Source organism: Humulus lupulus, chromosome 1, assembly GCF_963169125.1.
Source record: "Humulus lupulus chromosome 1, drHumLupu1.1, whole genome shotgun sequence".
In the NCBI taxonomy this organism is placed as follows: Eukaryota; Viridiplantae; Streptophyta; class Magnoliopsida; order Rosales; family Cannabaceae; genus Humulus; species Humulus lupulus.
Window position 1 is genome coordinate 23,270,962 of NC_084793.1, and position 17,247 is coordinate 23,288,208.

Below are 17,247 nucleotides of genomic sequence, written 5' to 3' on the forward strand. Positions count from 1 at the left end.
CTAGGCAGATTTAACTACTGAACCACGTAAAACCCTTGTTGTTCCACCATACTATTCATTTGCACCATAGTTCTTATTGTTTAATTGCTCGACATTTTAAGTTGGCGAAAAACGGCGTCAACAGTTTGGTGCTTTCATTGAGCGCCTTAAGCAGTATAATCCCTGATTAGCTATGGCCGCAAATGATCCGAATATTCCTGAAGAAAACTATCCACGACGCCCTGGGAAATAGCCGATGACAAATCCAGAACCAGAAGAGAGAAATGAGTCCTCCGATTCTCGAGGACCTCCGGCACCACCAGCCCCCAGGGACGACGAGGACATGTACTATAATCTTGAGTGATATGTTCCCATTGTGGAACTCGAAAATCGTCAGTTAAGAAAACATTTGGCTGAGGTCAAGAAGTGTAATGAAGAATTAGCTAGATTGGCTGAGGAGGCACAGGCGGCTCAGCCTCAACCTCCGTCTAAGGCCCAGGTCCCCCCTCCACGAGACGTTCTTGTTCCTCCACATAGACCTCGTGGGCGACCTCGCAAAAATGCCGCCACAAGAAGAACGGAGCAACCTCTGCCACCGGCAGAACAACCTGCCCCTTCGAGGCCCCGAAGAAACACCCGGACTAGAGCTCTGGTTAACTCAATTGCTGAGTTACCAGCTGAAACTTGGAATAACCGAGCCCCTGCAGAGGCTCGGACTCAAAATTCTGGTAACACACAGAATGTTACCGAGCCGGCACAGGCGAACGCGGGACCATCCAAACCCTGAAATGAGTGGCAACCACCATCACCCATATGGTTCCCTCCATCTCCAATAAGATATCCCTCACCGCCTCGGAGAAACACACAACCGACTCAGGGTGATAGGGAAAGGAGAGCTGGACAGAAGCAGGGGAATGGAGAAACTACTAGAGAACTGAGAGGCGCCCAGCCTACGAGAAGCCAAATGTCTCGGTCTCGCACTACAGAGATGAGGCAGCCTGTAAGGAATCCATCTCGAAACAATTATGCAACGAGCCTCGCCAGTGACGACTTAGGAGACACCAGATCAGTCAGTATGTATGATCAAGGATGTAGAAATACTGGGAACCAAAGGAACCACCCTGACCTGCGGGAACACCTGAATCAAAATCGGGGTAGTGGTAATCCCTCGAACCCAAACCTGAGAGATCGCCTAAATGGACGCCAGGATCCCATGCAAAGGCGTGAGCCTGGAATTGTGATCAACGATAGCCAATTTCAAGCGAGACACCCTGTGGATCCATTTCAGGAAAGAATTGATCAACTGGAAAGAGCATTTAGGCTCTTACAGAATGAGCGAGGCCGGAATCGGGCCGAAGATTCTGATGAGGAGCTCGAACCATTTGCTCCCCACATTTCCAACACTCCATTTCCTCAGGGGTTTCAGATTCCTCATGTCCCACCTTTTGAAGGGAAATCTGACCCATACAGTCACTTAAGTACATTCAACACTATTATGAGGGAAAGTAATGTGGGTTACGAGCTCAGATGCATATTGTTCCCATCATCGCTTACAGGACCAGCAAAAAGCTGGTTCAAAAATATAAGAGGCATTCAATCACTTCTTGGGATCAGCTCTCAAGGGATTTCAAGAAGCAATTTAGATCCATGATCGGGATAAGGCCCGAGGCATCGTCCTTGACCAATGTTCGGCAACAACCAAATGAAACACTGAAAAGCTATTTACAAGATTTAATCTAGAAGTTGCCCGAGCTCGTGATGTAGACGACAGCAGTCATTTAATGGACGTCCAAGCTGGGGTAATTATGGGAAGTCCCCTCTGGGAAGATATGCAGAGGAAGCCTGTGAGGTCCATAACCGAGTTTAATAGATGAGCTCAGAGGTTTGTCAATGTAGAAGAGGCGAGGTCGACACTGAATATGACCTCTTAGTCCATAACTACAACGACAAACGTAAACTGTGCCTCAACCTCGGCGGACCCATCAGCCTCGAAACCCCCTGCAGAAAACCCTTCCAAAAGAAAGAAGAATGAAGGAAATAACCCCGAGGCGGAAGGGGGAAAGAAGAAGAAAGGGGAAAGGTATTTCTCCGTGTACAAGGTGTACACCGAGCTCAACAAGTCTCGGGAGAATATTTACCTGGCTAATGAAAACCAGGTCCCTTTCAGGCGTCCAGACCCCATGAGAAACCAAAAGTCCAAGAGAGACTCTAGTAAAAACTGTCGATTTCACAGAGATACTGGGCACACTACTGATGAGTGCAGGAAACTGAAGGACGAGATCGAAGGTCTGATCTCAAGAGGATACTTCAGGCAGTATGTCAGGATCTAGAACAACAATCAGGCTTCTACCACCCAGAGGACAGCTGCACTGTCGCCTGCCCAAAACAGCAATTCCCTGGCTAGGGAAGAAGAGAGACCCCATCCGATTGATGGAGAATATGTGGTAACCATCTCGGGCGGGCCTCACCTCGAAGGATTGGGCAAGAACGCCCAAAAGCAATATGTGAACGAGCTGAAAACTGGGGATGGGTCCCCTAATGAACCTGAACCCAGAGCTCTAAAGTACCAAAAGGTTGAATCTCAGCCTATAACCTTTACTGAGAACGATGCGTGCCATGTTCAGTTTCCTCACAATGACCCACTGGTCATCACTCTTCAGCTCGCAAACAAGAGGGTTCACCGAGTTCTTATTGATAATGGGAGCTCAGTGAACATTCTCTATAAGGCCACCTTAGAAAAGATGGGACTCACGCTTCGTGACCTAAAAGCTTGTGCAACAACACTGTACGATTTTTCAGGAGAAGGGATTGCCTGTATGGGGTCCATTGAACTCCCTGTGACCTTAGGAGACTACCCAGTCTCAACAACCAAGATGATGGAGTTCGTAGTAGTGGACTTGCTATCGGCCTACAACGTGCTGCTCGGGAGACCCACCCTAGTAGGGCTGGGAGCAGTCTCGTCTGTAAGGCACTAGGCCATCAAGTTCCCGACTTCTAGTGGCATCGGGACATTGAAGGGAGACCAATTAGCTGAAAGGGAATTCTATAGCATTTCCATAAGAGGAAAGAAACAGAAAAGCGCATAAGCGCTCGTCGTTATTCAGAATAAAGACAGGACAGTCTTTGAGATAGATGAAGAAATCGATCTAAGAGTAGAGGAAAGAGCTGATCTCGAACCATTGGAAGAGCTCGAAGAAATCAGGCTCGAAGAAGCAGACCCCCCGAAAACAGTAAAGGTCGGGAAAAACCTCCCCGAAGAAACCAAATAGCAATTAATTTGTTTTTTTGAAGAAGAACCAGGATGTCTTCGCATGGTCACATTCAGACATGATAGGGATAAGTACAAATGTGGTGAGTCACGCGTTGAATATTGACAAAAGCTTGCCGCCGAAGCAGCAAAAGTGAAGACTACTGGATGACGATAGGAAGAAGGCCTTTAAAGAGGAAGTAGATAGATTAAAGGCAAACCGATTCATCAGGGATGTTTTTTACCCCGATTGGGTAGCCAACCCGGTATTAGTCCCGAAGCCTAACGGGACATGGCGGACCTGTATTGACTACTCGGACCTCAACAAGGCCTGTCCTAAGGATTGCTTCCCTTTACCTCGGATCGACCAGCTCGTGGATGCCACAGCAGGGCATGGACTCATGTTGTTCATGGATGCCTATTCTGGATATAACCAGATTTCCATGCATGCCCCTGACCAAGAGCATACGAGTTTCATAACAAACAAAAGGCTGTATTGTTATAACATCATGCCATTCGGGCTCAAAAATGTTGGAGCCACTTACCAGCGACTCGTGAACATGATGTTCTCTGAACAAATAGGTAATAACATGGAAGTTTATGTTGATGATATGTTAGTTAAATCTCAACTTAACAATAACAATAACCATGTGGATGACCTCGAAGAATGCTTCGCCGTGTTACAGAGATATAACATGAAACTCAACCCTTAGAAGTGCTCCTTCGGAGTATCTTCAGGAAAATTCCTGGGATTCATTGTAAATGCTCGAGGAATAGAAGCTAATCGAGAAAAAATCCATGCTTTGATTGATATGCCCTCACCTTAGAAGCATAAGGATGTCCAAAGTTTGACTGGTAGGATGGCGGCGTTAAGTAGGTTTATCTCGAAATCTACAGACCGTTGTCTTCCATTTTTCAACCTTTTGAGGGGAGGCAAGAAATTTGAATGGACGGAGGAATGCGAGTTGGCCTTTCAAAAGCTCAAGAAACACCTCGCATAACCCCCCATATTGTCAAAACCCATTACGGGAGAAGTTTTGTACCTGTACCTTGCTGCGATCGAGCACGCCATAAGCGCGATACTCGTGCGGGAAGAAGAAAAGGTGCAAAGACACGTATATTATGTCAGTAAAAGGTTACTGCGGGAAGAATCGAGATATCCCTTAATGGCGAAGTTAGCTCTCAGCCTAATTCACTCATTTTGAAAGCTTCGACCCTATTTTCAGGTGCACCCCATCCATGTACTTACCGATCAACCACTAAGACAAGTCCTGTCCAAGCCAGAAGCCTCAGGTCGACTACTCAAATGGGTCGTTGAACTCGGACAGTTTGAGATCACTTATCATCCAAGGACGACCATAAAAGGACAGGCCTTGGCAGACTTCATAGTGGAGTGCACTGGCGTGGCCAACGACAAAGTTATATCCCTGGCCCGTGAGTTGTGGAAACTTTATGTTGACGAGTCTTCTAATGAAAATGGATCAGGAGCAGGAGTAATTTTGATCACCCCAGCAGGAAGCTGATTTCATTATGCCTTGAGATTTGACTTCGATGCGTAGAATAACGAAGTCGAATATGAGGCTCTACTAGCAGGACTCCGTATAGCCAAGGAACTCAAAGCCAAAGTGATGCATTGCTACAGTGACTCCCAGTTGGTGGTTAATCAAATTTTAGGAGAATACCAGGCTCGTGGTACGAGAATGGCAGCATATTTAGAAAAGGCAAAATTAGCACTGGGCATTTCGAGTTCTATGCGATAGAACAGGTCCCCCGAGAGCAAAACTCAAATGCGGACGCCTTAGCCAGGCTTGCGACCTCCACCGAGACTGACGAGCTGAATGTCGTACCAATCGAACATCTTGCGACACCCAGCATTCACAAGCCTGAGCAGGAGGATGTTTGCATGATCAACTCCAAGCCAACCTGGATGACTCTGATAGTTGAATACCTTGAGACCGACATTCTCCCAGAAGAACGGACCACGGCCCGAAAACTAATGTATCAGATCCCAAGGTATACCATTATTGATGGAAAGCTGTATAGAAGAGGATATTCCATGTCCCTACTCCGATGTGTGTCCCCACCAGAAGCTAAGAAAATCTTAGAGGAAATTCACAAAGGGTTATGTGGAGACCATACTGGGGGGCATAGCCTATCCAAGAAGATCATACGACAGGGGTACTTCTGGCCTACCATTAAAACAGATTTGTTCGACTACGTCAAGAGGCGTGATAAGTGCCAGCGGTTCACCACAATTCCTCGAGCTCCACCCTCCATGCTAACTATGATGACCTCCCCGTGGCCATTTGCAGTCTGGGGAATTGACCTCATAGGCTCACTGCCGACTGGCAAGGGCGAAGTAAAATACGCAGTAGTCGCCGTAGATTACTTCACGAAGTGGACTGAAGCCGAACCTTTGGCAGCAATAACCTCGAAGAAATTCCTTGACTTCATAGTGAAAAACATCATATGCCGACATGGGATGCCAAGGAAGATTGTGTATGATAACGGTACTCAATTCGGCAACGATCTATTTACCAACTTTTGCAAAAAAAATGGGATAATAAAGAGCTTTTCATCGGTGGCCAATCCCAGGCGAATGGCCAGGTCGAAGCTGTAAATAAGACCCTAAAGAGTTTGCTAAAGAAAAAGTTGGAAGAAGCTAAAGGAAGATGGCTCGAAGAATTGCCCCAAGTTCTATGGGCATATAGAACCACTGCCTGTACATCAACAGGACATACCCCATTTTCTCTGGCATATGGTTGCGAGGCTATGTTGCCAATCGGGGTCAAAATTACCACAATTCGAACCCTCGCTTATGACCAAACCTCGAACCATTCTAAGCTCGAAGAAACTCTGGACCTGATCGAAGAAAGAAGGAACGAAGCTCAATTAAAATTTTTTTGCATACCAACAGCGAGCTACCCAGTACTTCAACAAAAGAGTTCGAAATAGAAAATTCCGCGTAGGAGATTTGGTGCTGAGGCGTGTATTCTTGGCAACACGGGATCCAATAGCTGGTGTACTCGGACCAAATTAGGAAGGACCTTATCAGATAGAATCAGTCATCCGACCCAGCGTAAATAATTTGGCAAGATTGAATGGAAGTTTGGTCCCACGAGCATGGAATGGCAAACACCTACAACCTTACTATCAATAGTATAGGAAGGATGTCGCCTATAACCATGCTTGTTTGTCTGTACTATTTTTCTATTTTTGGATTATTCGAATAAAGTTTGATTTCATTTTAATATGCTGTATTTTTTGCAATCTCTCTTAATTGAATAACCTATTATCACAATCATAGAATATTAAGGGGGCATTAGTGGTACATATACCATTGGCTTGAAAAAATAAAATAGCATATACGAAAAATATACAAGTGTTTGGTTATAACCAAATGCGCGAGGTAAGATAGTTTGGATATAATCAAACTATCAAAAATATACAAGTGTTTGGATATAACCAAATGCGCGAGCTAAGATAGTTTGGATATAACCAAACTATAGAAAACATACAAGTGTTTGGACATAACCAAATTATCAAGAGTGAAAAATGTTTGGATATAACCAAATATGCAAACCAGATGAATAATATAAGTGTATGGATTACAAACCAAGCACGACCTTAATAGGTTTGGAACAAACCAGCTAAAACTAATAAACAATAAGTTGGAGCATAAATCCACTTCGCATTAAGTCGTATCAAGGCTGGAGTATCTTGCAAAACGATAGTTTCGATCTCATAACCTCGGGGAGCTACCCGAGGACGAGAAAAAGTAACTAAAAAAGTAAGATATAACTAAACCATTTGCATTACACACCATATAAGTACTTTTGGGTGCATGGTAAAAGTAATCGCCGACCTTGATAAAATAACGAGATCGAAAACGGATATTTCGAGCAAACTGTTCATGAATGCATTGAACCTCGAGCTTAAATCCAAACTATGTTTGTATGAATAAACAAGCATATATGACACTTTAATATAAAATGCGCAAAATATTTCAACCCAAGAAATGTAAAGCAAATGTATTATAATAAAGTCAAAAAATGATATCTCAAAAGCTCTTTCACGAGCTATAAAATTGTCTTGGCCCCGAGGGCATAAAAAACAAAAATCAATCATAAAAAACTGTTACAAGAAATTCAAAGGGACGCAGCCCCGAGGCAAGATTTAAGAAGAATGAGCGTTCTCCTGGGCCTTCTCAGCATCGGCATCACCTCTGGCTCCCTCTGCCTCATCCCGAGCAGTCTCCTCCTCATCAAGCCGAGCTTGCCATTTAGCCACGAACTTTGCTTCAAGAGGGCTTAAGAAGCTGGTGTCGAGGTCGACATTGTTGGCCCAGATTCTGTACATGGCCATGTCGACTGCCCGGTCCTTCTTCTCCTTAAACTCTTCAAGAAGATGAGTCTTTTCACCCTCAATGATCTCGAAAGTGGCAGCCTTCTCTTCTTCGAGCTTGGTATTGATCTCCTTGGCCTGAGCATTCTCCTTCTTTAGCTCCACGAGCCGCGCATTCAGCTTTTCAAGCTCGGATGTCTTGGCCTTTAGCTCCTCAGCTCCTTCCTCCACCTTTGCCTTTGTGACCTTAAGCTCGTCACTCAGTTTGAGTTGGAGATCCTTTGCCTCCTGAGCAAAAGACATACTCGTGTGGACCTCGTGGTTCAACCTGTAATTAAGTTTAGCAGAGACAGCAAGAGCCTGGCATACGAAGAAATCAAATCAGCATATGAACCAAGTATAGATATAGCTAGAAGCAAGAGAAGAAAAGTTACCATAGCAGTAAGCTCGATGCTCTTCTCGTAAAGAATATTGCAATCTCGAGCATTGTTCAAAATCTGCCAGTGAGAGGCGTCAAAGCTACCAAAACTCTGGCCCACCCTAGATAGAACATCCGAGCCTAGCGTAGCTCCATGGGGTCCAGCTGCGTTGTCAATCACATACTCATCGACGTGAGTAGAAACAGAAAGCAACTGTGTTCTTGAGGCTAAGGGTTTCTTCGAAGGTGGGCCAAGTGTGGAATGGACCTCGATTACAGGAGGAGCAGGAGGTAAGATCAAAGAGGACATCTCAGCCTGAGCAGGTGGACTCAAAATAGGGTTTGGAGCAACCGGAGTTGGGGGAGGAGGCATCTTCTCGGTCTTCTTAAGGACCTTAGTAGGCCGATCTGTTTTCCGCGACCCCCTCGGGCGTTTACTCCTTTGAGCTCCTCCGCTGGCCAGTACATTGTCAAGGTCAGAGTCCATCTCACCTGCACATTCACATTACATTATGAGATAGCCTAAAACAAAACAAGTTGGCATGATGCAGACATACATGGACTGAAAATACAAGTGGAGAGAAACCTAACTGGAAGTCTCCCCCGAGCCTGTGCTCGGTGACCACAAAATTCCCCCATCTTCAGAAGAGGTGGGGGGAGTGCCTTCCCTATAGGTGGAAGTCAACCTCGAAAGGTCCCTATAGTCGTTAGTCCCATATTGAACGGCTACTCCGTCCCATACTTCGTTCAGGCTATAAATGGTGTCGTATTTCCCGAACCAACTATCAAACCTATGTACCCTCTCATCTACCCAAGACCATACATAGAAATGGTTCCTATCATCCTCACACAATATTAATCTATCAAGTTTATGTTTTAGTAGTGAGGGAGACCACAAATCTGAGCTAAGGATGACTGTACCTCTCTCATCCGAGCCCGAGCTCGAGGCCTCATTGTTGGCCTCAGTTCCCGATTGTGGACTCCTGCGACGCTGAGCTGGAGATGGAGGCCTCGCATTTCTCCTCGGAGGAAGGTTGCCGGTTGGGAGAGGCATGAGCTCCCACTGGTCGTACTTCTTATTGGACCAGTCAGATGTAGACTGATCCTCCCCCAAAAGGCTGCATGCCCGGAGCTTGTCTTCATGCAAGATATAGGAAAGGGACCTCCTGCCATAGGGGAGTTGAAGCAGAGCTTCTCTATGCTCTTTCATATCCTTGGTGGGAGTAGGGCGGTGGTAGTTTTCTGGAAGAAAACACATTTCAACTAAATACGAGCCTAAGAAAAATTCAAGCACAAAAAATAAAGAAGTTGAGATACTTACGAATTCATCTAAACGAGTAATATTTAGACAAAGCTAGGCCGTCCGTCCAGAATAAGGCTTTCTTGAAGTCTGGTTGATGATTGGGTAAATCCCTGAAGATCTTTGGCTCCTTGGGATAGCTCGAAAGGTAATAGAAGTCGTCCCCTCCCCAAGCTCGGGAAGGATTTCTTTTAAAGCAAAAGAGGTACAAAATCTCTTCTGGTGAAGGTCCTTCCCACTTTAGCTCGGGGTAGAGCGACCTCAAGGCTGACAAAACCCTGTATGAGTTGGTGTTGAGCTGGAAGGGAGCGAGCCCAACGAAGTCAGTGAAGTCCTTGAAAAAGGTTTCAAGGGTAGCACTGACCCTGTTTTCATGTGTTCCTGGCTCCAAGCCGCATATCTCAGCTTGCCGTCAAGATTTCCATCTCCTGGAGCGCGACAACTTCGCTCGTGGGAGGTCGGATCTCGACACATCAGCGAGCCCGACAATCCGATGCCGTGAAAGGCCAGGATGTCAATTATCTGACCAAGCGACGTGACCGAGCTCCAGTAGTGCTCGGCCTCGAAGAATTCTCTCCTCGGCTGCAAGGTAGAAGGTTCCCCCATTAGTGAAAATTGAAGATCTCTCGGCTTGAAGGCGATGGTCACTTTGAGCGTAGGGTCGAGAGGAATCGGCCTAGGCTCGGTGTCTGAATCGGGATAAAGGGCGACCCTTAGTTTTCTCCTTTTCCCTTCTTCGACCTCGTCTATCTGGCGTCGGAAGTGGTCTCAAATATCCTCTTGCTCACGCCTTAGTTCGTGCTCCCGAATCAGGCGCTGGTTCTAAGTAAAAGGAGACTACGGCCTCAGAGCTACAGGTGAATAAGGAATCGCGAGCTTTGACCCCCACCACTTACCTGATTTCTGTGGCATCTAATAAGAAAGCAAAAGGGTGAGGGCCAAGCGAGCAAGAAATAATGAGATAAGTAGAATTCCTAAGCTCGAATGATCGAGGCTACGAGGCAAGCTCGATCCAAAGGATGAGGCCAATCTCAGAGTGTGTAGTCCACCGAAAGAAAAGAAGGTGGACATATTATTGGAAATCCCGATATATCAGGGAAAAAAGGTGGCGGTTATTCAAAAAGTGATATTTTTTGGAATCGTGCATTCTTTTAAAAAAAACCCTAGATTTGTACTCAATATCTTGGTGATATGCCCTCCGAAATTTGAAAACTAAGAAAAAGAGCCATATTTGGGTCTCTTTGCGCATGAACTGGGTTTGGAGTCAATAAGTTCATAACCTAAACCTAATATTTAGCATATGAAACGTTCTAGTACATTAAACTAATGGACCAACAAAATCATAGTGCCCAAGGTGCAACAGAAACATAAACACACATAAAAAATATATATATATATAATGCAAAGAAGCCATGAATAGAGAGCTTACACAATGCGATTGGTGAAAGCAGAGAAATGGGCGATTGTAGAAGCAGCTGCAAGTATGATCTCATGGAATCAAAGAGTCCAATGTTACTTTGTCTACTCGGCTTGGAGAACATGCAAGAAATGGACAAGGAGGTTTCTGGTTTTTCTTTTTTCATTTTTTCTCTCTGAAATGAACGTGAGAGTAAAAGAAGAAGATGACTAGATTCCAATTTATAAACCAGTGGGAATGCAAAAGGCTGGATTAATCTAGGCCATTGGCCATATTTTGTATCAGATCTGATGGTCAGGGACAAATGATTCGATGGGACCATAAAGGATGGCAGGCGGATAGACATGGGCAGGTTTCCAAGGTACTCAAGTATTTTGAGTGGTTAATACCTAGCTGACGCATGTCCACACTCGAGTATGTTTGATGGTACGGTTCCCAATGGAAGTAGTTCAAAAGTTTCCTTCTCATAGGATTCGAACTAATACTTTTGAGGGGGCAAACTGTTACACCCAGATTTTGAGACAAGAAATTATGACCTCGAAGGCTGGACTCGTCGAGTGTGAGCTCGAGATATATAAAAACGTATGTTCATGGTACACCTGTAGAACCCTCGAAGCAAGAGGGCAACCTCGAAGACATGTAGCCTCGGGATTCTTTCTGAGCTCGAAAGAACATAGCATCGGGATACATCCGTTATCGAGTGCCTTTAGATCAAGTAGCCCGAGCTTAAAGAGTGCAAGCTTGAAATATGACAGCCTCGACGGTATTTATCTGCCCCGAACAGGTCTTGGAGTAAGACGGTCAGTTCGTAACCTGTCTGTAAACCTTGACTTATGCGATGTGATTGCTGATCTCGGAGATTTGATGAATCATTTGATGTAACACGTTTTGTACATTTAAATATATTTATTGTTGTAACGTCCCGACATTAAAGGGATATTAACAAGTCTGTTATCCGTTTTCCTGGTCTTCATGGGACGTTTCCATGTATATAGGAGTTACAACATTTAATATCATTATTTCAATTAATAAGTAGGAGTATCTTCCCGAAATATGTGGGAATGAACTCTGAAAACTCTCTATAAATAGAGAGGTCATGAACACTTAAAAGAGGACAGATCTTTTGCTATCTAGAGAGAAAAATCCAAGTTCTAATAAAATAGAGTCGTGGACTAGGCAGATTTAACTCCTGAACCACGTAAAACCCTTGTTGTTCCACCATACTATTCATTTGCACCATAGTTCTTATTGTTTAATTGCTCGACATTTTAAGTTGATGAAAAACGGCGTCAACAACATGTTATTCCTTAGTTAGTTTTCTATGTAATTTAGCCCATGACATATCATTTTGGTTTCTTCTCAATATGCATCTGAAGCTTCATTATACATTGGGGTGATTGTCTCCTTGTTGATCCATATTATTTATTGCTTCAACCTGATGTTATGTGTTTTTAGCTATTCATATGTGTTCTGTTTTGGTCCTTTTAGTTGTTATTGTGTTCCATGTTACAATTAGATTGAATGTCCTCCAAGTGTTTACTGAAATGTGTAACAAAATACTAGACTCATAATAACTTTCCTAAGTTGCTAAGTGTGTGGTTAAAGATTAAATATAATTATTATGTGAATTATTTGATAATGTATTTTACTTGTTTGTTATATTATGCATGTTCTTGTTTTGATTTTTTTTATTTTGACAATTATGTTATCAACCATAGTTTGGGAAAAAGAGAATGTGTTAATTATTGATTATCTTTACTGGGTGCATGCGTGTTGACCCTCGTTTTGGTCAACGACACGGAGTCTAGAAAACGAAAGGAAAATAATACAGAGCTTGAGAAAACAATCTAATGGGAAATAAAGAACATAAAGAATTATAGTGGTTCGGCCCCAGTGATTGGTAATGACCTATGTCTACTTTATACTATTATTAATATTGAGCTCCAAAGGTGTGATCAAAGAACTAGGGTTCCTGAGTTTCACAGACCTTAGAAGGAGAAAACAATACAAATGATGGATAATAGTAATATAATTTGGAAAAAGAGAAAAAGGTCCCTCTTCTTGAGTTATTTCTTGTGTATTTATAGGCTCAAGAAGGGTTACATGAGTCAATTAATAATATCTTCCCTTAATAAACGGATCTTGAGGTCATAATGAAGAGATATTCTTGAATATCATTACAACTGTACAGATTTATTCATAAATAAACGGAGTATACGACCAGGCTGGTTGTATATAAAACTTGAACTTCTCATACGAAAATATCTTTGGTTGATATGCGAGCAGTATCTTTGCCACGTGTCGAAAATTCTTGCCACGTCATCAACAACTGTTTTTTGGATAAACATTTGCCTCCCAAGTTTATTTATTGCGACCAGCAATAAGTAAACTTAGGAAACTAACCTTTCGTATGCCCCACGAAATCTGTCAGAGCATCTGATGCGTTCTCAAAAACTGTAACCTAATCACGTCCAATCATGCCTTTTTGGTTTCCAAGTAACCTTTCCGACGGCTATTACACTCCCCCATACCTTGAAAAAGGTAACTCATGATTACCCCTTTTCAACACATCTCAGCTTCTATAAATAATCCTCACATTTACCTTTTAACTTTTTACTCGCCATTTTCTTGCGAAGAACTCTCAAGAACTCCATCTCAGAGCTCAAAACTTCGAAGGTCTTCCGTTGCTGTTCTAAGAATCCTTTGTTTGCATGCCCAAAGTTGTTCCATTTCAGAACCTCCAACCTTCATCCAGGTAAATTTCTTCAACTTTTAAACCCTTTGAGATGCCATGCATACTGCTTTTGAGTTATGAAACTTTTTGTGTTCTTGGGTAAAAATTCGTGAGGCTTTTACGCATACCGTTTGATGCTTGATAGGGTAGTGTAGTTTCGCTCTGTAGGAGTTAGGAACCAGTTTGATAGTCAGGATCATAGGTTTAGGGCGTAAAATCGAAGTAAAAATTTGATTTTTAGGCTAGCTGAAAAACTGGGTTTTTCCCGCCCCTTTGAAGTTGAAAAAGCTTTTTCCAGAAAAACTTTTTACTTTCACTTTTTGATCCATTTTTCAAACTGTTCACATTAAACTTAGTGTTTCGGTTAGAATGCTGCTGGTCGTATACACGAGCAACGTTATTCCAACTTTCAACATAAGCTCCCAGGTTGTGTGTCTTATCTCATCCTTTCTCTGTTTGCAGTTTACATGCAAGACCTGCGGGGAGGAGAAAAACCCATCGACGATGACATGCTAGCTCAATTCCTCAAGGACGAAGAACAACCCTCATCATTGATACCCGAAATTCCATTTCTCGTGCCAATCAAAACACTTCCCCTATCTTGACTCGAAATATGGCTCGCACCAAAACCAAAGCCCAGAAAAGGAGAACTTCTGATCCTTCTCATCAGCCTTCTCCTTCGGCTGATGCTCCCTCGACCAGTGGTCGAGATGAAAATACTTCCGACCCCAACATCCAAAGACATGCCCGACCCCGACATGTCATTCAACCAAGTGTCGAGTGGCACTTATTTCCTGAGAGCAGAGTGACGATTAGAATGATCGTCAATTATATAAGGAAGTACGGTCTCACAGGGATGACCCTAGTCAGACCCAACCAAGACCAAAGGGCGAATCTGCCTGGAGGCGCCTTCAACGCCTGGTCGAGGTTTCATATCGAGGCAGAGGCTACCTTGCCTCTTCACTCATTTTTTCAGGGGATGGCCAACTATTTTGGAGTTTTCCCCTTTCAAATAACCCCAAACGGATATAGGATGCTCGCTGCACTCAATATCTTGTATAGCCTTAAGAAATGGCCCGTGCCAACGCCTCATGAGGTCAACTACCTGTTCGACCTCAAATCCAACCCCAACCAAGAAGGCACGGGGTTTTTTCACTCCTGTCATCAGGAAACCGAGCGCACCTTCCTGACTGACACCACCCACATCTCAAATGTGGGGAGGTACTACCAGGAGTACTTCCTCATAACTGACATGATCGCAGACAACCTGGCCTTCGCACAAGGAGGTAAAACTTTCATATCACTGGCTGTTACTTCTTCACTTAGTGTTCCCCTCCACATTTTCTTAAACTGTTAATGTCTTCCAGGCCCATGGCTGCGACCAGACCCAACTCCGGACAGGGAGTTGAGATCGATGCTCCTAGCCAGCATGACTGACACAGAAAAGAGCGTCAAGCATCTAGTTACGAAGGCTAACCTTAGGTTGGCTGGCCTTTTGGCCCCTCAACCGGACACGAGGGCGCCTTCAGCAGGGAGTGCCTTTGCCGAGGAGGAACCTGAGCAGCAACCTCCAGTGTCACCTCCAAGAAGGAGACTGACTGAGGTCACGATCAGGGAACCTGCTGGCACTCCCCCAGCAAAGAGGCCTTCGACCCCCTTGGGGAAAGGAAAAAACAAGGCCACCGAGCCTGTTGAACTCTCTAACGAATCGTCGGATGATAATGGTATAGTTATTTCGCTTTTAGACAATTTGCCAATTCCTTGTCATCTATTCGACGGGGACGGAAATTTTAAATATACTCCACATTTAGGTCCAGACTTCTTCATGTCAAAGAGTGAGTATAAGACTAGTAGAGTCTATAGGATAGCGATCAGTAATAATAGCTCGGGTATTTGACTTTACAATCCTTTTTTACTTCTTTTTCTGATGTAATGGACTTGGTCATTCATGCTATCTCACTCTTCAACTTTGTTCTTCTTTTTCAGACATGGAATCCGTCAATGTGTTCGACATCTACAACACTCCTGAGGCTGGTGCGGCTCCCCCGAGCAAGAAGAAAACCAGCAAGAGACACCACGGGGAGAACAGCAAAGTGCCTCAGGTGAAGAAGGCTCGAAATACAGGCCCTTCGAAGGATAGGCTCCGCCACCACAACTCCATCTTCTCCCCGCGAGCAGTAGACTCCTTCTGCTCCGGCCGGACCGACTCCTCTTCCCGCGGCCTCGACCGACCAAACTTAGTAGGCTGATCCTGCTTCAACCGAGGGTGAGATGGTTGGTCGCGCCTTTAAACTGGTCAAGGAGAGGATTGCCAAGATTGCAAAGCACGACCGCTGCCGAGAGGCAATGGCTGCTACAGAGACAATGGGAGTTGACCTGATCCTGAACCGTGCCCTGAACGAGTTCACCAGTGTAAGTCATCTCTTTCTGCGGAAACAGGTCTTCTTTAGTTTATTGTTTGTCTAACTTCTATTCTGACTACAGGCCATGCTGACCCTCACTACCGGCCGAATCCACTTGGGTGCCGTCACCAAGCAGGCCAGAACTTCGAAGCAACGGCACGAGGATGAACTTAAAGCTGCTGAGGCCAAACATGCTAAACAGCTGGCAGTGGTGGCTGAGGAAAAGGCCCAACTGGCTAAGGAGTTGGAGGAGAAGCAGAGGTCTCTGGAGAAAGTTCGCGAGCAGAGGGACCAATTTAAGGAGTCAAATCGCTTTAACTTCCAAGCGGCCCAATAGCTCGAGGTGGACTTGGTCGTGAGCAGGCAGGAGACCACTACTCTGGAGGGCCGGATTGAGGAGTTGGAGAAAGCCAAAGCCGGCAATTTGGAGAGGTACAAGAGTGCCACTCTTCGATGCTTCTATGATTTCTGGAAGCACAATTAGGGTGCCAACTTCAACTACCTTTCCGAGAATGCGAGAGCTGCTGAGCTTGCTCGCTGCGCTGCTCAGTTGGCTGAGGAAGAAAGATCAAGGGTTCCTGCTTCCCCTGAAATCTCGTTGCCCGCTAGGATGGACGGGGCAGACAACGAGGCTGCGGGCGTTGTCGACCAGAACCTTCCCCAAGATCCTCCGGCCCCTCAAAATCCTTGAGATCCTTAGTCTTTTCTGTTTATGTTTCTTCTTTTTAACTACACGACCTATGGGTCGTGATGTAAAAACAATATAGTTTTTGTTTGCTGCATGGGCAGCTTTTACTTTTGCTTGAACAATTACATCCGAGCAATTACTGCTCGCAGTGTAAAAGGATTTGTTTTGATATTATAATATATTTTCATATTATTATAACATCTGTTCGCATGACCGAACTTAGCATAGCACTTTGGTTTGATTTAACAAAATAAGAAAATTTTGAAAAATACTCTAAGTGCCCTAGCATGCTTTCACTTATTTTGCTCATGTGTTTACATTCCTTTTAACGATATGCTTTGCTTACTTGTACCTTGTATGCCCCCCAAGTGATCAGAGAGCTTTAGGTCCTTGGTCACTTGCCTTGACTAGAACCTGCTTGAACATTACTGCTCGTAGCAATATGATTAGCATTATAATACAGCAAAACAACACACGTAATGTGCAAATACTTGTAATAAATACAATAGTTGGCAAGAAATGACTGGCTGAGCACAGTCCCTTTTATTTCTCGTAATAAATGGACTAAACATGTCTTTACGAATGATCAATAAGATCTTACACTTTTTCAAAACTTGTACAAAGTAAAATTTATACAAGCCAATTCTTTAAGAAGAATTGTTCATTGGTAATACTTGCGCAGGTGTTCTCCATTCCAATAGTGAGGAATGAGATCTCC

The 17,247-nt window shown here is 44.3% G+C and overlaps 1 protein-coding gene across 1 annotated transcript; it reads left to right on the forward strand.

Annotated features, from left to right (window-relative positions):
* Window positions 1–15,727: 15,727 nt before the first annotated feature.
* LOC133818090 (uncharacterized) lies at window positions 15,728–16,464 on the forward strand. Its single transcript, XM_062250824.1, has 2 exons — window positions 15,728–15,851; window positions 15,924–16,464. Exons 1-2 carry the CDS (start codon window positions 15,786–15,788, stop codon window positions 16,176–16,178), a joined length of 321 nt encoding a protein of 106 aa, XP_062106808.1. The 5' UTR covers window positions 15,728–15,785; the 3' UTR covers window positions 16,179–16,464.
* Window positions 16,465–17,247: the final 783 nt, after the last annotated feature.